This window comes from Suncus etruscus, chromosome 7 (assembly GCF_024139225.1).
Source record: "Suncus etruscus isolate mSunEtr1 chromosome 7, mSunEtr1.pri.cur, whole genome shotgun sequence".
Taxonomy (NCBI): Eukaryota; Metazoa; Chordata; class Mammalia; order Eulipotyphla; family Soricidae; genus Suncus; species Suncus etruscus.
The window spans coordinates 30,434,682-30,461,633 of NC_064854.1; the positions used below are offsets into that span (position 1 = coordinate 30,434,682).

Consider the following 26,952-nt stretch of genomic DNA (forward strand, 5'->3'; position numbering starts at 1 on the left):
AATGATTCAAGCACTTAATTTAAAAGTCCAGGCAGAAGCCAGCTGCCCTGTTTGGGACATCAGGCAGGGAAAAGCCACGAATCTGCGCCCGCCCAGTGGAGCCTAACTGTGAGTGCTCCTTGTAAGTGTTTCTCTACTGTCCTCTTGCGTGAAACTCTTGGGAGTGGGGCCAAAGAGGCTCCAGCAGAGCACGGCCGCTCCGCTTCGCTACGCGGCCATGTGCTCTTTCTAAGAAAAGAACACCATTGTAACAAGAAGAAAAAATCACACTAAGAACTGAGCTATAACACAGAAGCAAGCATTCCTTTTCGAACTGTCTTCTCCGTTGAATGCTTGGGCCTAAGATTTGATCCAGTGTGAGGCTTCATCCACGGAGGACTCCCCTCCCGTAGAGGCAAGTCAGCCCATCCAGAAAGGGCGGAGCCAGAGAAGTGTGCTGCCTACATCATCTAGCCAATGAATACCACCACAACACGTAGAAAAACCCAAAATACAAGTGTGACAATGGGGAAACAATGCAGGCCAGCATCAGACATAGAGAATGAAGAGGACAATTCTGAGGACCAGATAATGACCAACCAACTAATCAACCTCTCAGATAAGGACTTTAGACTAGCAATATGGAAGATGCTCAACGGACTCCAAGAAACCATGGATCGAGTTGAACAGAACACTAATAAGAACCAAGAAAATATGAAGACAGAAATCACAAAACTCCAAACTGAAATAACATATCAATTAACAAGCCTGAAAAAGTCAGTAAATGAAGTGAATGACAAAATGGATAAGCTCTGGGACAGGGTATCAGAAGCTGAGAATAGACTTGGTGCTGTGGAAGATGAGATACATAACAATTCCATACAGCAGGAGAGATTGGACAAAAAACTTAAAGCAAATGAGCAGACAACGGAAAAATTAGTCAAAGAATGGGAACAGATGAAAATAGAAGTCTAAGATAAGATCAACAGAAACAACTTAAGAATCATTGGAGTCCCAGAGACCCAGGAAGAAAATTCCCAGGAAGAATCAATGGTCAAGAACATCATTAAAGAGAAACTTCCAGGGGCCGGGCGGTGGCGCTAAAGGTAAGGTGCCTGCCTTGCCTGCGCTAGCCTTGGACGGACCGCGGTTCGATCCCCCGGTGTCCCATATGGTCCCCCAAGCCAGGAGCAACTTCTGAGCGCGTAGCCAGGAGTAACCCCTGAGCGTTACTGGGTGTGGCCCAAAAACCAAAAAAAAAAAAAAAAAAGAGAGAGAAACTTCCAGAGCTAAAGAATATAGGTGATCAAATCCTACATGCTCGAAGAATACCAACCAAAAGAGACCCCAGAAAAAACACCCCAAGACACATCCTAGTCACAATGACAAATCCCACAGATAGAGACAGAATTCTGAAAACAGCAAGATCAAAAGGGGAAATTACGTTCAAGCAAGCTTCCCTGAGATTTACAGCAGACCTGTCACCAGAAACACTCAATGCCAGAAAGCAGTGGTGGGATATTGTGACAAGACTGAATGAAATGAATGCTTCACCCAGAATACTATACCCAGCAAAACTCACTTTCCGGTTTGACGGAAGAATACATGGTTTCATAGACAAAAAACAGCTCAGAAACTTCACAGACACAAAACCAGTCTTAAGAGAAAAACTGAAAGACCTAATCTAAGACAAGACTACCCAAAAGACACACCAAATTTTGAAATAAAGATGGCGTTAAATCCCAGGACAATTCTTTCTCTCAACGTCAATGGACTAAATGCACCAGTTAAGAGACACAGAGTGGCTAAATGGATCAAAAAACTCAATCCAACCTTCTGCTGCCTACAAGAAACGCACCTGAATAGTCAGAACAAACATAGACTCAAAATAAAAGGCTGGAGAAAAGTTATCCAAGCAAACAACACCCATAAAAAAGCTGGAGTGGCCATATTAATATCAGATAATGCAAACTTTATACTCAGGAAGGTTGTAAGGGACAAAGATGGACATTTTATATTAATCAAGGGGTATGTACAGCAGGAAGAAATAACTCTCCTAAACATATATGCACCGAATGAGGGGCCAGCAAAATATTTAATACAACTGTTGACAAATCTGAAAAATAATATCAATAACAACACAATAATTGTGGGGGACCTTAACACGGCTTTGTCAACACTGGATAGGTCAACCAGACTGAAACCCAACAAGAATATACTAGACCTGAGGAGAGAAATGGAAGAAAGAGGCTTAGTGGATATATATAGGACACTCCACCCCCAGAAACCTGGATACACATTCTTCTCCAATGTACATGGGACATTCTCCAGGATAGACTACATGCTGGCACATAAAACATACCTCCATAAGATCAAGAAGATAGAAATTTTGCAGACTGCCTTTGCTGACCACAAGGCTCTGAAATTATTTGTGAACTCCAAAGGGACTCAGAAGAAAAACCTTAACACCTGGAAGTTAAACAGCCTCATACTCAATAACCAGTGGGTCCGAGATGAAATCAAGGAGGAAATCAAAAGGTTCCTGGAAACAAATGACAATCAAGACACAAACTATCGGAACTTATTGGACACAGCAAAAGCAGTACTGAGAGGAAAATTTATAGCTTTGCAAGCACACATCAGGAAGGAAGAAGGAGCTTACCTGAGTAGCCTAATGACACAGCTAATAGAACTAGAAAATGCTCAACAAAAGGACCCAAAAATAGGAAGACAGAAGGAAATAACAAAGCTGAGAGCAGAAATCAATGAAGTGGAAACCCAAAAAACAATCCGAAAGATCAACGAAAGCAGAAGTTGGTTCTTTGAAAAAATAAACAAGATTGATAGACCACTGGCAAACCTAACAAAGAAAGAGAGAGAAACTTGATAACTCATATTAGGAATGAAAAAGGAGAGATCACTACTGATATGAGAGAGATTCAAAGGGTAATCAGAAACTACTTTGAGAAACTCTACGCCACTAAAAATGAGAACCTGGAAGAAATAGATAAATTCTTGGACTCTTATAATCTTCCACGGTTGAAAGAAGAGGATGTAGCATATCTAAACACCCCCATCACCATAGATGAAATTAGAATGGTAATCAAAGGTCTGCCGAAAAACAAAAGCCCAGGCCCAGATGGATTCACTAATGAATTCTTTCAAACTTTCCAAGAGGAACTACTACCAATCCTGGCAAGACTCTTTCATGAAATTGAACAAACAGAAACACTTCCAAATAGCTTTTATGAAGCCAACATCACCTTGATACCTAAACCAGACAGAGATGCTACAAAAAAAGAAAATTACAGACCAATATCGCTGATGAATGCAGATGCAAAGATCCTCAACAAAATCCTGGCAAATAGGATTCAATGCCTCATTAAGAAGATCATCCACTATGATCAAGTAGGTTTCATCCCAGGAATGCAAGGCTGGTTTAACATCCGTAAATCTATCAACATCATACACAACATCAATAACAAGAAAAATAAAAACCACATGATCATATCAATAGATGCAGAGAAAGCATTTGATAAGGTCCAACACCCATTCTTGATCAAAACTCTCAGCAAGATGGGAATGGAAGGAACCTTTCTCAATCTAGTTGAAGCCATCTACCACAAGCCAACGGCAAATATTATCCTCAATGGAGAAAAACTAAAAGCCTTCCCTCTAAATTCTGGTACAAGACAAGGCTGTCCTCTCTCACCACTCCTATTCAACATAGCACTGGAAGTACTTGCTATAGCGATTAGGCAAGAAAAAGATATCAAGGGAATCCAGATAGGAAAGGAAGAAGTCAAGCTCTCACTGTTTGCAGATGACATGATACTCTACTTAGAAAACCCTAAAGACTCTACCAAAAAGCTTCTAGAAACAATAGACTCATATAGCAAGGTGGCAGGCTACAAAATTAACACACAAAAATCAATGGCCTTTCTATACACCAACAGTAATAAGGAAGAAATGGACATTAAGAAAACAACCCCATTCACAATAGTGCCACACAAACTCAAATATCTTGGAATCAACTTGACTAAAAATGTGAAGGACCTATACAGAGAGAACTATAAAACTCTGCTCCAAGAAATAAGAGAGGACACGCGGAAATGGAAATACATACCCTGCTCGTGGATTGGCAGGATTAACATCATCAAAATGGCAATACTCCCCAAGGCATTATACAGATTTAATGCTATCCCTCTAAAGATACCCATGACATTCTTCAAAGAAGTGGATCAGACACTTTTGAAATTCATTTGGAACAATAAACACCCTCGAATAGCCAAAGCAATCATTGGGAAAAAGAATATGGGAGGAATTACTTTCCCCAACTTTAAACTGTACTACAAAGCAATAGTTATCAAAACAGCATGGTATTGGAATAAGGACAGGCCCTCAGATCAGTGGAATAGGCTTGAATACTAAGAAAATGTTCCCCAGACATACAATCAACTAATTTTTGATAAAGGAGCAGGAAACCCTAAATGGAGCAGGGAAAGCCTCTTCAACAAGTGGTGTTGGCACAATTGGATAGCTGCTTGCAAAAAATTGAACTTAGACCCCCAGCTATCATCATGTACGAAGGTAAAATCCAAATGGATTAAAGACCTCGATATCAGCCCCAAAACCATAAGATATATAGAACAGCACATAGGCAAGACACTCCAGGACATTACAGGCATCTTCAAGGAGGAAACTGCACTCTCCAAGCAAGTGAAAGCAGAGATTAACAGATGGGAATATATTAAGCTGAGAAGCTTCTGCACCTCAAAGGAAATAGTGCCCAGGATACAAGAGCCACCCACTGAGTGGGAGAAACTATTCACCCAATACCCATCAGATAAGGGGCTAATCTCCAAAATATACAAGGCACTGACAGAACTTTACAAGAAAAAAACATCTAATCCCATCAAAAAATGGGGAGAAGAAATGAACAGACACTTTGACAAAAAAGAAATACAAATGGCCAAAAGACACATGAAAAAGTGCTCCACATCACTAATCATCAGGGAGATGCAAATCAAAACAACGATGAGATACCACCTCACACCACAGAGAATGGCACACATCACAAAGAACGAGAATAAACAGTGTTGGCGGGGATGTGGGGAGAAAGGAACTCTTATCCACTGCTGGTGGGAATGCCGTCTAGTTCAACCTTTATGGAAAGCAATATGGAGATTCCTCCAAAAACTTGAAATCGAGCTCCCATATGATCCAGCTATACCACTCCTAGGAATATACCCTAAGAACACAAAAATACAGTACAAAAACCCCTTCCTTACACCCATATTCATTGCAGCACTATTTACCATAGCAAGACTCTGGAAACAACCAAGATGCCCTTCAACAGATGAATGGCTAAAGAAACTGTGGTACATATACACAATGGAATATTATGCAGCTGTCAGGAGAGATGAAGTCATGAAATTTTCCTATACATGGATGTACATGGAATCTATTATGCTGAGTGAAATAAGCCAGAGAGAGAGAGAAAAACACAGAATGGTCTCACTCATCTATGGGTTTTAAGAAAAATGAAAGATACCCTTGTAATAATAATTTTCAGACACAAAAGAGAAAAGAGCTGGAAGTTCCAGCTCACCACAGGAAGCTCACCACAAAGAGTGATGAGTTTAACTAGAGAAATAACTACATTCTGAACTTTCCTAATAATGAGAATGTATGAGGGAAATGGAGAGCCTGTTTAGAGTACAGGCAGGGGTTAGGTGGGGAGAAGGGAGACTTGGGACATTGGTGGTGGGAATGTTGCACTGGTGATGGGTGTCGTTCTTTACATGACTGAAACCCAAACACAATCATGTATGTAATCAAGGTGTTTAAATAAAAAAAAATTAAAAAAAAAAGAAAAAAAAAGTCCAAATATGCTATATCTTCATTTGGGTTGAGCATTCTTTTCAAGATGTAATTGCCATTATTTTTAATAAAATGATGAATCCCAAAATAAGGTAAAAAATAATTACTGACACCTTAGGTTAACTCCTTCCTCAGAGCTACTTCTGTGAATCTGTAAGCATAATCACCCAGCCCCACTGAGCCAAAACATGGTACTGCCTTGAAATATTTTTGACAGAAACATTGTAGGAATAAATTCACCAAATATAATCAGAACTCTTAAAAGGAAAGACTCATATTCTGAAAAATAATTTTGAGTAGGATCTCCACAAAATATTGCATGTCTTCCCAGTATTGGTAGATGAGGAATCTTTAATGCACTTTGTTCCAACCATGTGCTTAAAAAGCATGCTTGGAGCCTCTGATATATTTATAACTTCGTGTTATCTATGAAGGATATAAAAGTTAAGATTACATTTTTCCTTCAGACAATTTGTAACCCAATACAGAGAGAAAATAATGTAGGCCTTGCATGTGGCCTTCCTGGGTTCAATCCCCATTCCACAAAGGAGGAATGTTGGGTCTGACTCAAAAACAAACAAATGAAAAATTATGAAAGCTTAACTTTCAAGTAAAGAACAAGAGTGGTGCAGGAAGAGATTATGATTAAGTTTTAATCTGTTGCTCAAAATGCTACCAAAAAAGTCTTATTAATGATGCATGTTAAAAAGTTTAGTTTTTCAATGATAGCATTTGTTTATAATACCTAAGATCAGGAAAATGATTTGCTCCATAGAGCAATGAAATAAGAGCCCTAAAGAAACAACACCACTCTGTGAGATGAACTTCTACCATATTCCATTGCCTATGGAAGATCTCAGGAAGAGAAAAATCCTGCCACGATTTAGGATGAAAGAAAAGGAACTGTGTCTTTATGAGAAAATCCTATTGAGCCTTAATAGCATCTCAAAGAATTTAAGACACTATTATAAAATCAAAAAGCTGCAAGAATCAGAACATCATAGAAACTATATTCAGTAGAAAAGACACCCAAATCAACCATATCAGATGAAATCTATGAAAGAGCTATTTGTTTTCATAGAATTTATTTTTAGAGGCTTTTTAGATTTACAGTAAGTGGCTAGTTGAGGGAGACAGCAGAGACCCTACACACACACAGGTGAGAGATAGTGCTGGGGACAGATGATGCCCTGCTTCCAGGCTATTCTATTTTGAGTTAAAAGCATAGAATGCTACTCTCTCCTTAAGATCAACTTTTTCTTCTTTTTTTTCCCCCACAGAACAGCTTCCTTTCTCAATCTGGTTGTCATTGGGAAAGTTTCTCTTCCGACTTGACTGTAGTGGCCGGGTGGTCGACTTTTTCTAAATAAGACCAGATGTTCACAAGGAAGTAGCTGCCAGCTACTGGGGTTTTGTTTTCTCACTTTTGCTGACTGGTAGCTCCTTGTGCAAAAATTGAGGCCCCTGACTGAAACCAAAACAGATGTGAGAGCTGGGGCCTAGGCCTGGAGAGACTGGCGCCCCCTGATGTTGGCATGTACTGCTCTTGGTGCTTCAGGCCCAAGACAGTGTTGCAACATCAGTCATAGTGTTGCGACATTAGTTCAGGGAGGGGGATCTGACTCTCTGTATTGCTTTTTTTTTCTTTCCATAACACCTCTAATTTTCCTGACTTAAAAGGAACTTCAATATATTGTTAAAAAGAACAAATTAAGAAAGGAATTTAAGTCAGCCATAATCCCACACTGACAATTTCAGGCCACTTTCATTTGAGTGTTTGTTTTCCTCACTGACCTTGACAGGTGGCTGTGGTTTACAGTCGGCTGCACATGTGAAGATCACCAAGAAAAGCGCACAACTTCATCCCTCTTCTCAGATGCCAAAGATCTGAGGAGAAGTTTTCTCTGTCCTCTCCAATCTTTCTCTCTCAAGGCTGATCTTTGTCCATGCAGTGCCAGGGACCGTGGAAGGAGGTCCTGTAATTCTGTCTGTTGCCTCCAAATGGGTCACTTCAAGGGAAGTCTACCCTTGGTTTCCCAGCCCTTTGTGGATACAAAGGATACTGCCTCTTGTAAGGAGGCAGTAAAATGCATAGAAAGGGAAGACGGGGGGCATCTGTGGGAAGTGTGTATTAATCAGCCTGTATTACATAAAAACAACTCCAGAATTTCAATCACCTACACAGCAACTTATGCCCTCTCTTTTGGGTCTGTGGGTCAATTTTCCCTAGTCCCAATTAAATCTAGGTAGTTATACTGTGTCCTTGTCCCTGTTACCCTCAGAAGGTGGTAAGACCTGTGGCTTATTCTTTTATGTTAACGACAAGAGTGTAGGAGACTGTTCGCTTGAGTAGATCTCACAGGTAATAACATGGTGTTTTTGTGAGTTAGGGGAGACAACATCTGGCAAAGCTCTGGGTTACCCTAAATCAGCCACAATGCAAAGACAGTGCTTTAACCACTGCACCATTTCTCCGGCCCCTTTGTCTAATTTATTTCACATAACAGTGATCCATTTTATCACAAATAAGATTTCTTTTCTTTCTGTTTTTTGGCTAACTATACCATTCTGATTCTTTTTAATGAGCAGTATAGGGCATCATGTCATTTCCACTGCTGTGCCAGATTCTTTCCTTTGGGATTTAGAGCAGTTTGATGCTGATTAAATGTATAAAGAGCTCCAAAACTCTGACTTGAAATGGCCTAATCTCTTAATCCTCTGTTTTCTTATCTGTAAAATAGCAAAACACTTCTGCGATGGGGCTCTTTAAAGGAAATGAAAAGCATGTTCCTAAGACCTTAGCGTCAAATTCTGGCAGGTAGTATACATTGTCTATTATGATTTGCATAGTCCAAGGCCAGCATTTTTAATTTGTAAGCTTCAAGGGCTAAGGGTATGTATGGTTAAGTAGTGGAACAAATACCTCAGTTGTGTGAGGTCATAGGTTTTTTGTTTGTTTGTTTTGTTTTGTTTGGCTTGGTTTTGGGGCCACACCCAGCAGTGCTCAGGGGTTACTCATAGCTATCTGCACAGAAATAGCTCCTGGCAGGCACGGGGGACCATATATGACTGGAATTCGAACCAACCACCTTAGGTCCTGAGTCGGCTGCTTGCAAGGCAAATGCAGACGTGCTATCTCTCCACCCCAAGGTCATAGTTTCAATCTTTGTCACTACAAAAAAATGTTTTTTAAGTTTCAAACTATATAATAATTATACTAATTCACAATGTACTGTTATTTCCAGTAATAAGTTAAAAAATCTTCAAAATATATTAAATTATATAAGAATAACAGAAGATACTATATGAATGTAACTTATTTCTTCTATTCAAGTTCACAAATTAAGTTTGGTTTGGTTTGTTTTCCTGCCAGAGTCAGGGATGGAACCCAAAGCTCACACATGCAAGGCATGCACTTGTTTAAACATTCTACTTCTAAGAGATATCTTATTTCTGCAAATATTATTTGCCTACAGTTTGCTTCCTAATTTTCTCTCTGGTACATGCACCTCTCAAAATCCCCATGAAAAAGAAGCATCCAGGAAGCATGTGAAAATGCAGATTCCCTGGTCCTTCAACAAAGGCTTCCATTCCATAAATTGGGAGCCTGGGAACTTGTGTATTGCTGAGCACAAAGGCCATCTGAAGATCACACTTAGATTCTTAATTTAATCAAGGTGCTCCGGAGGGTTTAAGCTTTAACATTTCCTTTGTTAAGTGTTAGCCTGGGGTTGCAAACTAGGCTATAGTCTGAGGAATCAAATGACTCAATGAAAAAGTGATTTAGGGGCCCGGAGAGATAGCACAGTGGTGTTTGCATTGCAAGCAGCTGATCCAGGACCTAAGGTGGTTGATTCAAATCCCGGTGTCCCATATGGTCCCCCGTGCCTGCCAGGAGCTATTTCTGAGCAGACAGCCAGGAGTAACCCCTGAGCACCCAAGGGTGTGGCCCAAAAACCAAAAAAAAAAGAAAAAAGAAAAAAAGAAAAAGTGATTTAGAGGTGGAATCCTTGTCCCCAGGCATGTAAGGCAATCAGTCATTCACTCTACCACTGAGCCCTATTCTCCAGCCCCTGAAAACCTTTAAAATGCATTTTAACAGAATTTTTCATTTTCCCATAAGTGTCCTCAGCAGGAACTGTGACAATGGGAACTACTAATAATCACTTAATATATTGAAACTTCCCGCCATGATCTTTCCAGCCTCTGTTAGGCGGACTGTCCCTCTGGGGGATGCCCTTTCTACTTCTGTTGTGTTTATGACTCCTATGACTGATCCACACAGCTTTTTTTTCTTAATTAAAAGTAATTGGGCTGTGGCCAGAATGACAGCATTTGCCTTGCGCGCAGCCCACCCATTTTCGATCTCCAGCATCCCATAAGGTTCAAAAGTGATTTCTGAGCACAGAACCGGAAGTAACTCTGAGCACCACTAGGTGTGGCCCATTGCTAACTTTGAATTCTCACAAAGAGCCCAGGGATTTGAAGGAATGTTTAAAATGTGAAAAGGGAGAGCTAAAATGGAGCTGCTGGCAACATCTTGCAGGAGAAAACCGAGGCTTCCTCTTTCATTCCCCCTTCTCAAAGAGGAAACCCTGACTGCAGTCAGGAGATGAGGTGTTGAATGTATTAAGCTACTTCCTGCTGAATTGAAGATGTCAAGTAGGGGCCCAGCTCAGTTAAGGCACCCTAGGATGGCTGCTTGGAGGTCATTGTTACCATTTTCCCAGGTCTTAGTTACCTGCACCATGAAGTCCACATTAGTCACCAACTGTAGTTTGATGGCTTCAAGCTTAAAGAAAACAAACCTGACAAAAAGGTCAAAATTATAATAGTAATAGCAGGCAGTCATAACAGGAAGAGACCTGCCAAGTGACCAAGAAAAGAAGGACCCAAGACCAAATATTTTCCATGGAAACCAACTTTGATAAGCCTGTTCCCAGATTTGGAAGGTCCTCTAGTGAGTTAAGATTGGTTTGGACAATATGAAGTAAATTTTTTTTTTGCCTACATGGAGGTAGTGGGTGGGAAACAGGGAACGTAGGTAGAAAGAAGGTCACACTGGTTAAAGAATTGGAGTTTGAACATTTAATGCCTGAAATAACTGTATTGTGCAAAACTTGGTAAACTGGGGTATTATAATCATTTTTTAAATTTTTCTAAAAATGAGTTTGAATTTTTAGACTTATTAACAAAGAAGTAACATTCCCTTCCAAGCATAGTACACACATTATGGGTGGAGCAACATCCTGGGTTTAATGTTTGGAGATTCAAGACCAATTGTGTCCCCAGCATAGTGGGCTATTTAAGTTATTTTTTCTTTTATAAAAAGGCATAGTAGTAAAAAATAAATAAATAAATAAATAAATAAATAAAGGCGTAGTAGTGAAACAAGGTCATTAAAATAACAGAGAAGATACAAAGATTATTGTCTTCTGGTGTCTGACAGGAAGTCAGTCAGTGTCATATAGATTATGTGACTGAGCCTAGATTAGCCAGATTTTAACTGGAAGTTTTATTATCCTTCCATGCAGCTAGAATTGACTTTTCATACAGAGGCAGGTCTCTGAAATAAAGTGTGGGTTTATGCTCTATCTTTACAGCTAAAGTATCAGAGTTTTGTCCTTTATAAAAGTGAGGCCTTGAATTACTTTTAGAATACCCACATTATTATTCACATAGATTATTTTGCATAAGTAACATAAGAACTGGGGTAGTAACTAGCAACTTGAGATTCAGTTCCATTAGAGCAAGTTGGCTTTCCCTAGGAAGTATTTCATCACATTCTCCAACTGCCAGCCTCAAGTGAGTCATTTTTCTGGATTTAGACAAAAATAATGCTGTGAAGTATTAAATATGTTAAACATGTGATGAAAGGAAAGGCATGTGTTTCATTCTACCATAAGATGCAGTTTACCCTTTTGCTATGAACCAGAGGTCTAAAGAATGCTGTTAAAGCCTGCAGAGATAGAACATACAGTTTGTTTCTTTATAATATTGCTTGTTTGATTCTTTAAATTCTATATGTCTGATTTTTCTAAGAGCACTGTAATTTTGTTTTTAGTCTTATAACAAATCCAAAACATTTGTTAAAGACCCCTTTTTCATAGGCTTCTCCAAACAAAAGTATTCTATCCATTCTGCAGGCACAATTTAATGGTTTCCTTATAATGCAATTGGACAGAAAGTATGTGGAATAGTATAAGATTCCTTATATCAGGGATTAACTGGATCACAAAACAGTTCTTAGGCCTTGAATTACTTTTAGGATACCCACATTATTATTCACATAGATTGAACATTTCTTTTTATGTGATGAAGTTTTAACATATTGAACGGAGACTTATACACCTTATAGTTAAAGTATAAAGGGGGTTAACCTTTACTTAAAAGTACTCCCTGAGATCCTTTTACTAACTCTAGCACAACTCAATTTTGCAGGAGTTTTGGGGACTGCTAGTCTCTTTTTTCTCTCTCATTTTATACACAATCCTCTGTTTATATTTCAAAGTGATCAATTTCTTTGTTTTTCCTTTTAGTCTGTATTGAGGCAGATTCTTTGACCAGGACAAGAGAAGTCATGGGGCTTGACTGGAATTATTAGGAAGGCCTAGAGCTTCTAAACTTTTACCAAGGCACACTGCTATGGTGTCAAGCTATCAGGATGGTGTCTGAAATAAACCAACATTTACTCTTTTTTTTTTTTTTTTTTTTGCTAAGTAGCTCTAGAATTTTAAGTAACCAAAAGTCTCAGAGTTCAAATGAAATCAGTTTCCCTGTTTAGATAACAGGAGTTAATTCTGATCCTTAAACATTGATAGGATAAAGGTTTTATATCCAATTTTGTAACTAGAAACTAAATGATTATTTTTCAACCCCATATGCTGTGGCATATGTCCTTCTACGAGGGACCTTCTCTCTCCAGCAATATCTGCAGTGGCTAGTACGGTTATCAATACTTACTGATGCGATCTCTTAATATTTTATTCAGAACTTTTACTTGAACAACAAAGGAAAAAAAGAAAACAAGGAAGCAACTGAAAAAATGAATGCCAAGAACAAAGAATCCTTACTTGAGGTAAATTTAATTCTGCAGAGCAGAAAAGGGGAGAAATGTGTTATGTATCTATTTTTAAATCTTTTACTTCTCAGAACAATGGGAGGTTCTGGGAGATACTGAAATGTTAATTTGTAGGTTTTTAAATCAAATTATTACTAAATTATAGAAATTTAGTTCATTTAGTTCATTAGGTTGTGTCCTGTATATGAGTTGGTTGTTTAAAAATTACTATGGTTTTTCTTGAAATTGGTAATTTTCGTAATTGTATAGATATGAAGTCACCAAAATCTCATCTTCAAACAGCTTCTAGTGATCCATCAATTTTATTGCTTTCATTATCCATAGACACCAGACATAAAAATTTCCAACTCTCTAAAGTGAGTTCTAAGATGCTTTTCCAGCAATGAGGGGTGGTAGGAAGTGTGAAATTTAGTGTGAGAGCTCTGGTATTTATGTGTCATTAGGTTAAACCCTCAGTTTTTTGAATCACATTAAATTTTACAGAAAGGAGCTGGGGCAGTGGCGCAAGGGGTAAGGTGTATGCCTTGCCTGCACTAGCCTAGGACGGACCACGGTTCTATCCCCCGGCGTCCCATATGGTCCCCCAAGCCAGGAATGATTTCTGAGCACATAGCCAGAAGGAAGGAGGAACCCCTAAGCGTCACCAGGTGTGGCCCCAAAACCAAAAATAATGTATTACAGAAAACCAGGTGAACCCCTGGATGTCTATTAACAATTTTAAGTTATTAACCCTATTGGGCTCCACAAGTTCATTGGGCAGTTGATCTTCTGAAAAAACACAATGAATTTTCACCTAGTGTCACTGCTTAAAAGTCAAGGCTCTTTCCAGCATTTAACACAGGTGAGAATCTGGTCACAGGTGGGCATGCTGGCACACCACACTGGTTGCCTCACCCCTGACAGTGAGTTGACTTGTCTTGGGCTTCTCTTAAAAACTCAAAAGACCAAATAATGAACCTCATTCCCATGGGGGTGGGGGTGAAAGCAGTCTGAAGGATACCCCCCATTCCAGGCCCCTGCACAAATTTCTATCCCACTCAGAGATCCTTTCCACCCCAATCATGGAGTAACCACCACAACAAAAAACATGGAACAAGTTACAAACAGTGAAATCATAATTTTTTTACTTACAGGAAATGAAAACTTTTAAAAATGTATTTAACTCTTACTTTTGCAGTCTACCAAGGTGCAAGTTCTTTCTTATGAAGTTGGGCTATTATTACTATTCCTATAAAAGTGAAGGAACTAAATTAAAAAAAAAAGTGAAGGAACTATGATTTAATGGCTTACCCACTACCACAAAACAAATGACAAAGTTTCTTGAAGTTTGTCTCAGGAGTTGAGAGGTATCACTTCTCCCCTCTGGACAAATACGTTCAGTGTAAACATATGTGTTCAATCAGAATCGTAGGCAAAAATGACTTTTCTCTTAAATGATAATTGGCCACAGGTTGATTAAATGCAAAAGAAATGTGTTTTTTTCTTTCATGTGTTTCATAACACTGGAATCTTCATTTCAGGAGAGTTTCTGTGGAACATCCATCATCGTACCAGAACTCGAAGGAGCTCTTTATTTGAAAGAAGATGGGAAGAAATCCTGGAAAAGACGCTATTTTCTTTTGCGGGCTTCTGGAATTTATTATGTGCCCAAAGGAAAGACTAAGGTCAGAAAGGGGGAAAAAAACTGTTTAACTATAACAAAACAAGTTTGTCTTTCAATTTTTAGTAAATTTGATTTCTTAAAAGTGAAATTAAAGAAATAAGGTCACAGGGGCTGGGAGATAGCACAGCGGTACGGCATTTGCCTTGCACGCAGCCAACCTAGGATGGACTGTGGTTCAAATCCCAGCATCCCATATAGTCACCCAAAGCCAGCCAGGAGTGATTTCTGAGCATAGAGACAGGAGTAACCCCTGAGCACTACCAGGTGTGAATCCTCCCCACAAAAAAGAACTAAGGTCACAATTTAAGTATGTTCTCTTTCTTTGAAAGGGATGTTATTCTGATGTTTATACAAATACATCCTGATAGAATTACACAAATTCCTTTGAATTTTTTGATAACTCTTTTTTGAAGGTGAAGAATTTTGCCTATTTTGTAGTCAGGTTTTAAAATCAGTGGGGAAAGTACACTTTTAGTGATGATTTTTTTTTTTACAACTTAATTTCTGAAGACCCCTTTCTTCTCTCCCCATGCATTATTTACTCTCTAAATTCGTTGTCATTGGAGTAAAATGTATCCGGAGTCATAGAGATATTTTAAGTCGTGATAGAGCAATGTTAAATCTTAGCACTTACACTTCAAACATATTCTCTGATACGTACTTCTCTGATAAGCATTTCCCTGTAATTTAGCAGAGATCTCAGTCATCCTCTAACTGCCCCTTCGGTGGTTAGAATCGTCGACTCCAATCTATAAGCCTATAGAAAAATTCTTCTTTGAATATCTCTCACTCTGAACATTAGCTTCCCCGAAGACCTTTCTTAAAGGGTTGGCACATTTTTCATCATTTGTTTATCACTTACCTGAATCTTGAGGTAGAGCCCATTTTGCCTTCATTGTTAATCCACAGCACCCCCAAGTGACAGCTATCAAAATCACAGGCTTCCTCTCAGAAGTCTGATCTCTTAACTGCAGGTTGAGGTCATGATGAATATCCAGGTTGAACATTTGTCTTGCACATGGCTGACCTGGGTTCAGTCCCCGGCATTCCATATGGTCCCCAAGCACCTCCAAGAATAATTCCTGAAAGTAGAGCCAGAATAACTCCTGAACACCACTGGGTGGGTCCCAAAAGCCAAATAAAAATATTTTTTTGTTTTTAACTGTTTAGATTTGAGTTGACAATGGCACAAGCTCACTTCTCCCCTTAATGTTGTAAGGAAAGACCTGCCATTAAGATTCCATGCACAGTAGGAACAAAAATACAAAGCACCAGTCATGAACAATAACAGGAAATGTTCCAAGCATATATGTACATAATATAAAATTTAATAAAGGTAGTGAAAGAGAACAGCACAGATAGAAATGTGCCATTTGCTAGAGGAAAACATACTAATTTTTATGCCAAAATTTTTCTCTATGTTCAATTCCTCCCTCCAAATTTCACTAGGATTCTTTTGCTTAAAGATCAGAGACTGCTTCTAAAATCTATCTGAGGGGCCAGAATGATAGCATAGTGGTAGGGTGTTTGCCTTGCACACATCCAATCCAGGATAAACCTTGGTGTGATCCCAGGCACCCCATATGGTCAAGGAGCAATTTCTGAGCACATAGCCAGGAATAATCCCTGAACATCATAGGGTGTGGCCCAAAAAGCAAAATAAAATAAAATAAAATCTATCTGAGGGGTCAGAGAGATATTACAGGGTGTAAAACACTTTCCTTGCTTGCAGTTAACTTTTGTTTGATTCATGACATCTTCTATGGGCACCTGAACATTGCCAGGTATGATCCTTGAGCACTGGCCAGGAGTAAACTCTGACCTTAATCCAATGTGGCCAAACCCTCCTACCAAAATACCTATTTTTACTAGTTATCACAGAAATGTAAATTAATTAGTGCAGTCTTTCCATCCATTATTAGGATAAAATTAGAAATATTGCTAAAATCTAAATTTCAGCAAAATAGCAAAACTGGACTTTTTTTGCAAAAAAGGGATGACATGAAAACTGACCACAACCAAGTTAAGGGATAGTTAAACAAGATCTCTGTAAATATAAGGGAATAATGCCCTTCAGATGCCAGCTATATCTTTGACAGTCTGTCTGAGAAGTATTTTCTCACCCATGAAGTATCTTTTGTAATGACAAATTGAAATAGTCTATTTTTCTTGATTTCAAAAGGTTAAATAAATCACTATATCCCATACAGTGGAAAAATGAACATCTGATATACATTCATACACCATGACATAGAAACACTAAGATTGAGTGTTAAGAAAAAATAAATTCATTGAAAGTACAGAGAGTACGATCTCATTCACACTAAAAACCATAAAAGTATGTTGGTATGTATGTTGATATGCCTCCATATACATATACATGTCAATATGTTTTCCAAAAACTCATTTGGAATAACAGTATTATACTATTCGTGATGGTTCTTCTTCCAGTGAAGAGAGTGGAATTAAACAAAAATTATAAGGGAAGATATTTTATTTGCTTCTTTATATACACTAAAAATTTTACAATGGTTGGGTCCAAGAGATACAATACAGCAGACAAGGTACTTACTTGCTTTGCACATAGTTGACCCCTGGCCTTCAACCACCACCAGGAGTAATCCCTGATCCCTGAGTGCAGAGCCAGAGCAAGCCCTAAATACAACCAGTGATCCCCAAACCAAAAAAATAAATAGCAATAATTATTTAAAATAATTATTTTTGTAATTAAAGAGCTGAAAAGCCAATAGGTGAACCCTTTAAAGGAGAAATACAACAATTACGTTTTTAGAAAAATGTGCACATTTCCACCTTCACACACTAACCAGGTAAAGAATCTGGAAGGAACCATTGGGCAAATGTGTCATTGAAATGTAACACGTATGTAGATTAGAGGTTGCAGTGTTCACCAGGCATGTTGTCCATGGAGCAGAGGTTTCTGTTTCCATAGCAACACTGCCAGCTCTGTGGATAAAACGTGATGCCTTTTTCCCCTAGAAAGAAATGCACGAAATGCATGCTCATTACTGACATCAAATTCACCTCTTATTGGGCAGGCAGGGTGGGGGGGACCTTAATTCTGAAGGCTTATCTTGAAATTCATTGTAGATTTAAATGGCAAAAGTGCGTTTGAAATTTCTGACATAAGCTTTGGTCATTCATCTTGTCCCCTGACCTCAATATTGTGTCTCAAGGTCAACCAGTAGCTTGGGGAGTTCATGTGCTAGCAGAGCCAGAAGCATCTTCCACTCCATTTCTGGGCCTGTGACTTCCACTTTTGCCTTAGGTGTATATATATAAAGCCTCTTAAATTGCATGCCTGGCAGACATACAATTTTAAAGTTGCCTGGGATTTGATATTTTTCCATTAAAATACAATCAGTAGCCCCCAACTGAGATTAACCATGGACAAATTTGAACTGTCAACTATTAAAACTTGGGGTTTTGTTTCTTCTTTTTCAGACATCTCGAGACCTGGCTTGTTTCATACAGTTTGAAAATGTCAACATTTACTATGGGATTCAATGTAAAATGAAATATAAGGCACCTACTGACTACTGCTTTGTTCTGAAGGTATGTGTTTAAAGTCTGAGATAACAGTGGAGAAGTCATCCTTGAACGCTCCCCTCTTGGTTCTCCACACCATCATTAGGTTCTTGTGAAGTTCAGTTTAAGACTCTCCCTTTGTTCTCCCTTCTCACTTTAGGTCCCTCTTGCCTATTGCTACAATGGCTGCCCACTACTTAGAGCTTAATGTCAGATGCCTGTTTTATTCAAGGCCCTTTATACTCTGGCTCTTTTCACAGGACTGAGTCACACAGAACTTCGAGACAGAATCTGATTCTACTTCAATATACTATCACTTATTCCCAAGAGCCCTTTGCAGCCTGTTCCCAGAATATAACTATGAAATTGTATCTAGAGAAACCATGTGTTTGTTTACATCCGTGTTCCTAGATACCACTCCCAAGTGATGGGTGGACCTCGACCCCTCATCTATTCTAGAAGTTAGGACATTGCTTAGCAACTGCGAGTTATTTGTTAAATATAATGGGTTTTTGGTTCCAGTTATTTTTCTGCCTCTCCCTTCAGCCTTGGACAAAAGTCTTAACTCGCTGGCAGTTGATTTGGAGATTGGAAACATCTGACAGCTCCTTTCTTCTTGGCAAAAATGTTCTGCATTGCCATGATGTCTGTGTGCTGTATCACATATTAAGAGACGTTCCCTTTTCTTTTCTTTTTTTTTTTACATTCCCTTTTCTAAGGTCAGAAACCAACTGCAGAAGAGTCTGACCAATGGCACTAAATCAGCTTTTTTTTTTTTTACCCTTAAGCTTCCTTGCAGACAGTGTTTCAGCTAAAGATTAAGTTAGAGTGAGTCCCTCTAGGTGAGGTCCCAGACACAGCTGAATAAGCACACTGGTGGCTCTAAGATTTCCTTGGAGCCTGGAGGATTTCTGCAGGAATCAAAGCCAGAAAGACTGGGGTTCACCTGGTTGCTCATCTAGAGCCATAAAATCTGGAGTTTGAGATATGATGAGTAAATGGTAGAGCATAGCTTTGCATATGGGAGGCCTACGTTTTATCCCTGGTACCTGGAAAAAATTCAAGGCTGGAAAGTTTCCTTCAAGGTCATCTGGTCTTCACTTTTCCAGTATACATTTCTTATCAGCATGTGGTCTAAGAAAATGGGTGAGATGCATCCCACTAAGAGTAGAGAGAATAACTGAGAGCCTCATCAACATTAGAGCTAATATTGTCAGAACTCAAGGTTAGGAGTGTCTTCTCCATTTTGTGCCCCAGGACCATTAGGTTTAACACTTTTACTCTGTTTAGTTGAGTTGCATACTTAAGAAATTGTTGTATGAGTAAAACCCTCTTTATAGACAGTTTTGTGCATTTCATCGTGAGCACAATGCAATTTTAGTCTGGCAAAAATGTTAGATGTCTCAGAAAAGTAAAAAGCACTTGCTTTCTAAGAACAATTACAAAGATGCAATTGTCAGGGACTCACTTGCCCCCTTGATAATTGGCGCAAAAGGGCTGTCATGAGGAAGGTCAAATTTCTGGGGCTGAAAGGCAAGGTTTGGTTCGGCCTTGGGAATTATGTTATTTAAAGAAATGCTGCAGGCACTTGTGGAATGTCACATTCCTCTGGGCAAGAAGCCTTCCACAATCTCTTCATCATTAATAGAATGTTCGTTAATGTGAAAAATCCCAACTGGGTTTGGGGCCACTTTATTGAAATTGATTTAAAGCATATTCAGAAGGATGAAACTTGGGGTAATATTTACAAAAAATAAAATCTAATGTCCTGGGTTCTTTGAAAGCCTTTATGTCCACTGTTTCAAAGTGTTTGCTGCCATCTCTTGGCCAGAGTAGAAAACTGTATCCTGGAGCTCAAGTTGCAGCTCTCAGTTCTGGTAAGGGAGGCCCCTTTGAGCATAGTTAATTGGAACTGACTTTTCTTCAAGAGTCATCTCATATGCAGCTTTTGAGGAACAAAGACCTAATTATAGGAGGAAATCTATTTAAAAATAAAGTGTGAAGATAATCTTAGCTCCAAAGGCCAACAAGAGAATTATTTATAATTTCTCAATATATATATATATATATATATATATATATATATATATATATATATATATATATATACGTTTTTGTTAAGCAGCAAAGTTTCTTTTTAAACTTTATTATTGATTGGTTGGTTTGGGGGCCACACCCAGTGCCACTGAGGGGTTACTCCTATATTTGCACTCAGAAATTGCCCCTGTCAGGCTGGGGAACCATATGGGATGCCAGGAATTGAACCGGGTCCCTCCCAGGTGGACCGCTTGCAAGGCAAATGCCCTACCACTGTGCTATCTCTGTGGCCCCAAGCAGAAAAGTTCTTATTAGAATTTGTATATAAAGATTTATGGGGAGAAAGGGAGAAGTACATGTTTGAGAGAGAACACAGGCTTCTGCAGAGTGAAAATAAACCAGAAGAGAAAGACAGAAGCTAGTGACATACGGGTTCAAGGGAAAACTTGAGCTCGGAGTACAAGCCTTATTTCTCAATTTTTCTGTGATTCCTTTAAAACTTGGAATTTGGGGCTGACTAGAAAGACAGACTTTGTAGGCAGTGGCAAGTTTGCCAGAGTGACAAGATCCCAACATTCAGTGGACCTTGGAGCTAAATGTGTAATAACCTCTCTGAGTCTTGGTTTTTCTCCATCATAAAATCCTAAAGTACTGAGCTCATCTCAAACCCCTGGATAGAGTCCATGCAATCTCAGTGTCCCTTTGGATAAAGATAGTGAAGTCACTGGCATTTGCTGACTGGGCCATGAGACAGATCAGAAGGGCAAAAGAGTTCAAATAAGATGCTAAAGATTAAAATGAAGTCCCAAAGGACCACACCCTCCACTTAGATCAACTATACAAGTAGCCATTTCCAAAATGATTGCTGAGTTTATTGAAACTAGGGACAGATGTAATGGTCTAAGAGCTGAACAGTTCTACTCCCTGCCTGCCTCTGCAGGTAGACACTGCTAGCTCTCTGGGCAATTCTGGTTTACTTTGAGCCCTACCAGCCAGTATTTGTTTATCCCAGCAAGGTGAGAAGCCTCATCCAGAAAATAAAGGAAGAAGACAGAGGTGGTACAACTCTCCCCATCTCACATGCCCACTCACACAAAGTCACACATAGGAGTTATGGCTAGACATTATTTTTGTAAAAACAATAAACCTCATCCAAAAAAACACAAGAGAATTCCCAGGGTGCACATCTTTGATTCAGACTAGCTCATCATATGCCCTCAAACTCAAGTGACATGAGGACATCTGGTTTCTTTCCTTCCATAATTGTTTCTGCTCATGCCTGTGATGCTCCAGGCAGTGTGGAAAATGAGCACTGGAAGGGCCTCTGCAATAAGTGAGAGACTGGCAGACCTCAGACCCCAGACCGAATAGCAGAGTCAGAGAGATGTGCAACAGAAATTATACAGACGTGAAGGGTGAAAAGAGGAATTTTTCCCCAAGGTATTCATTTTGTTTAATAAATATTTAAATTATCCTGCATCAAACAAAAAAAAAATAAATAATCTCGTCACAAATCTTGTCACAAATAGAACAAATCTAACATCCTTACAGGAAATAGACAACTATTCTATTTTGAATCATAGTAGTAGTTCTTGGGCGATGGACCATGCAGTGCCAGCAATCAATCCTGGGGTTCCCATGTGCATTCCATCCTTTGGGGCTATCTCCCCAGCACAATAATCCAGTGCTTTAATAAAATTTTAATTGATTCACTGTGTGATACAGTTACAAAGCTATTCATGATTGAGTCTCATTCATACAATGAGGAAAGAAAAACTGGGGTGATTTACTGACCCCCCCAACTGTCTATACCTGACCCCGATCAATGACATCACAATCCTCTTAACTGTGGGCTCCTAGAAGGCTTAAGTAACCCCCAAGTCATTGCCACTTGAGAAGAAAAATATATGTCATCAACCTAGAGGCCATCGTGGCTGGGCTGGGTAGGAAATGGGTTAAACTCTGATAACCTGGGAGCAGAATTCTATCCACCCCCTAACTAACTGGCACGTGTCACAAAAGCACTGATGCTATGACCACCATAAGTAAATTTCCTTCTCCTGTCAATAGAAAATGACTCTGATTTCTTCTAGGGAAAGACATGAGCGCTCCAAAGGGTTTCCAACATTGAAAAGGGCAGACACAAAGCTGGTGATTGATAAAAAGAAGTGTCAATGGTATCCTAGCACTGACTTCTTAGCCTTTCAAGAGTTTGCCCACTGGATCAAGTACCCCCACCTCGCCAGTCTTAAATTGCTGACACACATTTTGGTTTCGTCTCACAAAATCTCATACATTGTCCAGAACTGTAAACAAAAAAAAAAAGTGCCTTAAGTGGTGGGTTTGTAAGTAGTCTTGGAAATGGCTTTTTTTTTTCCTAGCATCCTCAGATTCAGAAGGAGTCCCAGTATATCAAATATCTCTGCTGTGATGATGCAAGAACTCTAAGCCAGTGGGTCACAGGAATCAGGATCGCAAAGGTAGGAGTATTTGAACTTTCTGTGTCTATGTTAGCCACCTGTTTGTGACCTGCTGCTCTAAACAGCTGACCCTAGGACCTGGCCCAAAACTCGGGAGACAGCAGCTTATTCAGTAGCTCCTTGAATGTTTTCAGTAAGGGTGAGTGAAGAGAACAAGGGCCTTTCCAATGGCCAAAAAAACTGGGTTCACTTTCACGTGAGCTTTCGCAAATATCTTACACATGTTGCATGCTGTAATTAATGTCATTAAGACCTGAAATGGGATCTGTGATAGATACATTCAGAAAATATCATCAGAATTGTTGTATATAAAAACATTTCCATAAGATTATTCTTTGCCTGTTGTCCCACCTTGACCTTCCAGGTGGGGGCACTGTTGAGAGCCGAATAAATAGTTTGGGAGCGAGGTGTTCGGGGTCTTTGGGCAGAGTTTGCTGGGTGGCTCCAGGTGTTTTTTGTAGCTGGCAGTAGGCTGACAAAGAACTCTCTGCACTCAAACTTTTTACTTCTTTACCCTCCTGTCTGTGTGGATTATTTGCTGTGGATAAATATTACCAAGATTTCCCCCCAAAAGGGGATAAGGGGATGGGAATCAATTTCTCATTCTGAGAGCTCTTTGAGGATACACAAACAACCAATAAAGGAGTAAACGGGACCCAACAAGAATTACCCAGCTCAGTTCTTTTCCAAGGTCTAGATACTGAAGTATTCACTGACTGTTGATCTGTAGTGTGTGGAGTAAATCTCTGGAATTGTTCTTTTTTTTTTGGGGGGGGGGGGTGTCACACCAGGCAGCATTCAGGGGTTACTCTTGGCTCTGCGCTCAGAAATAGCCCCTGGCAGGCTCAGGGGGGACCATATGGGATGCTGGGATTTGAACCCCCGTCTGTCCTGAATCGACTGCGTGCAAAGCAAACGCCCTACTGCACTGCTATCTCTCCAGCCCGGTTTGTTCTTTTTTTTTTTTTTTTTTTTTTTATCAAAATGCATATACTTGAAAAAAAATACAGGTAAGGGGCTGTAGAGATAGCACAGCAGGTAAGACTCTTGTCTTCTCATATGGTCCTTCAAAAGGTGCCAGGAGTGATTCCTGAGTACAGATCCAGGAGTAAATCCTCAGCCCCTCCAGGTGTGGCCAAAAAACCAAGCAGGTAAAGTGTGAAAAGATTAGGAAGGGGGTGTGGTGGAGCAAACATCTTTTTGGCACAAGGTCCTGTTTTCTAGCTGTGGCATTTGCAGACTCCCTGATTACTTCCTGGAGTGATCCTGGCCCCTGAGCTTCACCAGCAGCTACTAGCAAAGGTAACAATGAGTAGACATGAAGCTCTTCTTTCTCTCAGTACAACTAAATGGATGCCTCTCTTTCTTCTTTTGTGTCCCCTCCCTAGTATGGGAAGACCCTCTATGATAACTACCAGCGGGCAGTGGCAAAGGCTGGGCTTGCCTCTCGGTGGACAAATCTGGGTACTGGCAATGCAGCCACACCAGCTCCTCCTCCTGCAGGTAATAAATCACAGGTTTAATACATTCAGAGCTCCTATACAAACCCATTCATTCAGCACAGGGACCAAGATAGTATAGCACATTAGGCTCTTGCCTTGCATGTAGTCTATCTAGGTTGCATCCCTGGCACCACATATGATCCCCAAGTACCATCAGAAGTGATTCCTTATGGGGCCGGGCGGTGGCGCTGGAGGTAAGGTGCCTGCCTTGCCTGCGCTAACCTAGGACGGACCGCGGTTCGATCCCCCGGCGCCCCATATGGTCCCCCAAGAAGCCAGGAGCAACTTCTGAGCGCATAGCCAGGAGTAACCCCTGAGCGTCACAGGGTGTGGCCCAAAAACCAAAAAAAAAAAAAAAAAAAAAAAAAAAAGAAGTGATCCCTTAGCACAGAGCCAGAGTTATCCCTGAGCATCACCAGGTGTAGCCAAAACACAAAAGCAAAACAATATATTTATAAAACAGAAGTCCATAAACAGTGTTCCTTCTGTTCCCTGAGTCCTTCAGCAGACTGTCCAAATGTAGGTAGAGATTCATTATATAGATATAGAGACCTTGTAGGTATTTCTTTGTAAGTGGCTTTGACCACTTTTTTTTATACTGTGCTTAACAATAAGATGATCCCATTTTAATGTGGACTCTCAAGAGTTGAGTTTTGTCAGTGGACAAATGTCCAAGGTCTCTTAGTCCCCAGGGGGCTGCCCACACCAAGGACAGGTCTGTTGTCATTTCAGTAGCATCAGAGCTAGAGCCTAACCCAAACCTGGATGTCAAGTTTGACTATTCCTGGTTCTTACTACCGCCTTGCACTATACATATTATTTTCCCCACTGCACAAAGGAATATGAAGTCGGGAGTGACTAGTATCTAGAATCTCTCCAGTGACTGGCCTACAATATAAATAAGATTTCCCATAAATAATGATGGAACGAATCAGAATGATCTATGACAGAAGAGTTCTTCTCATCATTGTTTTTCTGTATTAAATGTTGATCCCCAGGCTGGAGTAATAGTACAGTGGGTAGGGCACTTGCTTTGTCTGCAACTGCCTCAGGTTCAATCCTCAGCACCCCATATGGTTCCCTAGAGTCTATCGAAAGCATTTACTTTCCTACTCTTTAGCTAAATGTCCTGAACAATTCAAGGTAGACCCCCCTCAAAAAAAGAAGTAAATGCGTTGCCACCTTTATCTCTCTTCTTCCCAGGACTGAAAGCAGACACCAGCCAGGCCAATGGTCAGATTCCCCAGGCAAAGCCTTCTATGAGTCCAGTTCTGCAGGAAGCCCAGAAACACAACGAGGTAACCAAGGTAAGGCCAAAGAAATGCACAGAAATTCTAACAGTCTATAATCTGAAAATCTAGGTTATAAACTTTTGTCAGAAGGGACTAGAGAGATATAGTGCAAAGAATAGAATATGTCTCTTGCATGCAGCCTATGTGGGTTCAATTTCTGGCATCTCATATGGTCCCCAAAGCCTGCCAGGAGTAATTCCTGAGTGCTTAGCCAGGAATAAACCCTAAAAGTAATCAGGTGTGGCCAAAATAACAAAACAAATAAAACATAAACTTTTTTTTTTAAAAAAGGCAATTATAGTTCCCAAACTAAAAAGTCACTACCATTATTACTTAATAATAAAATTTCAATTCGTTGTTTGTTTTTTTATCTTCAATTTACATAGGCTAGACACAGGTGAAACATCTAATTTCACACAAATTTGGGAGATATTTTTACATTTTTTTAAATGCTAAAATTGTAAACTATTTTTATTCAACTAACTTATCTAGACTGGAGTGATTTTTTTTAAAACAACTAGTTAAACAGGGGCGGGAGCAATAGCACAGTAGTAGGGCATTTGCCTTGCACATGGCTGACCCAGGACGAACCTGAGTTCAATTCCTGTCATCCCATATGGTCCCCCAGTCAAGGAGCGATTTCTGAGTGCATAGACAGAAGTAATCACTGAGCATCACCAGGTGTGGCCCAAAAAACAAACGAAAAAAAAAACCCAAACACACACACACACACACACACACACACACACACACACACTAATTAAACAGAAGTCCTATAACAAATTAGAAGACTACTTAAAAGGATACACTATAAAATGTCCATTTTTTATTTCCCCACTTATGTTCTATAGACATTCTCATAATGATAAAAAATACAAGTGTTTTTTTTTTGGGGGGGGCCACACCTGGCAGTGCTCATGGGTTACTCCTGGCTGGCTGCTCAGAAATAGCTCCTGGCAGGCACGGGGGACAATATGGGACACCGGGATTCCAACCAACCACCTTTGGTCCTGGATCGGCTGCTTCAAGGCAAACGCCGCTGTGCTATCTCTCCGGGCCCAAAGAATACAAGTTTTTTTTTAATAATAGCAACATTGGCATAACAGTTTGCATAACTCTTTTAAAAAGATTAATAGCCATTTAAATTAAAAAATTTGTAGCTAAAAATGTATCTAGTTACTATCCAATTAGCAATATTTCAATTATCTATACAAGTAACCTTTGGAATATTTTCCATATATGATTCAAATCAACCTTAAATAATTATAGCTTCAGTAATTTGTATCTTTATTTTGTCTTGAACTTAAGCATTTTGAAAATCAATGTAGACCTTATTTCTCTTGGTAATATTGTTATCCTTTCAAATCTGAGAAGCTCATCATGTAATATCCATTTCACATCATTATTAGTTTCATGATTTCTAGGATGTCAACAAAATAAAAAAATATTTTTAAATACTGAAAACCAGAAAAGGATCCCAGTATAGAAA

General features: G+C 39.6%; 1 protein-coding gene across 1 annotated transcript in view; it reads left to right on the plus strand.

Moving 5' to 3' along the window:
* APBB1IP (amyloid beta precursor protein binding family B member 1 interacting protein) overlaps positions 1–26,952 on the plus strand; it is a 92,462-nt gene that overhangs the window by 62,398 nt on the left and 3,112 nt on the right. Inside the window, exons 8-13 of the mRNA XM_049777840.1 lie at positions 12,854–12,940; positions 14,464–14,607; positions 18,069–18,179; positions 22,571–22,669; positions 24,058–24,172; positions 25,375–25,478. Of these exons, the coding sequence (XP_049633797.1) occupies positions 12,854–12,940; positions 14,464–14,607; positions 18,069–18,179; positions 22,571–22,669; positions 24,058–24,172; positions 25,375–25,478 (660 nt within the window). The remainder of the gene's footprint in view (positions 1–12,853; positions 12,941–14,463; positions 14,608–18,068; positions 18,180–22,570; positions 22,670–24,057; positions 24,173–25,374; positions 25,479–26,952) is intronic.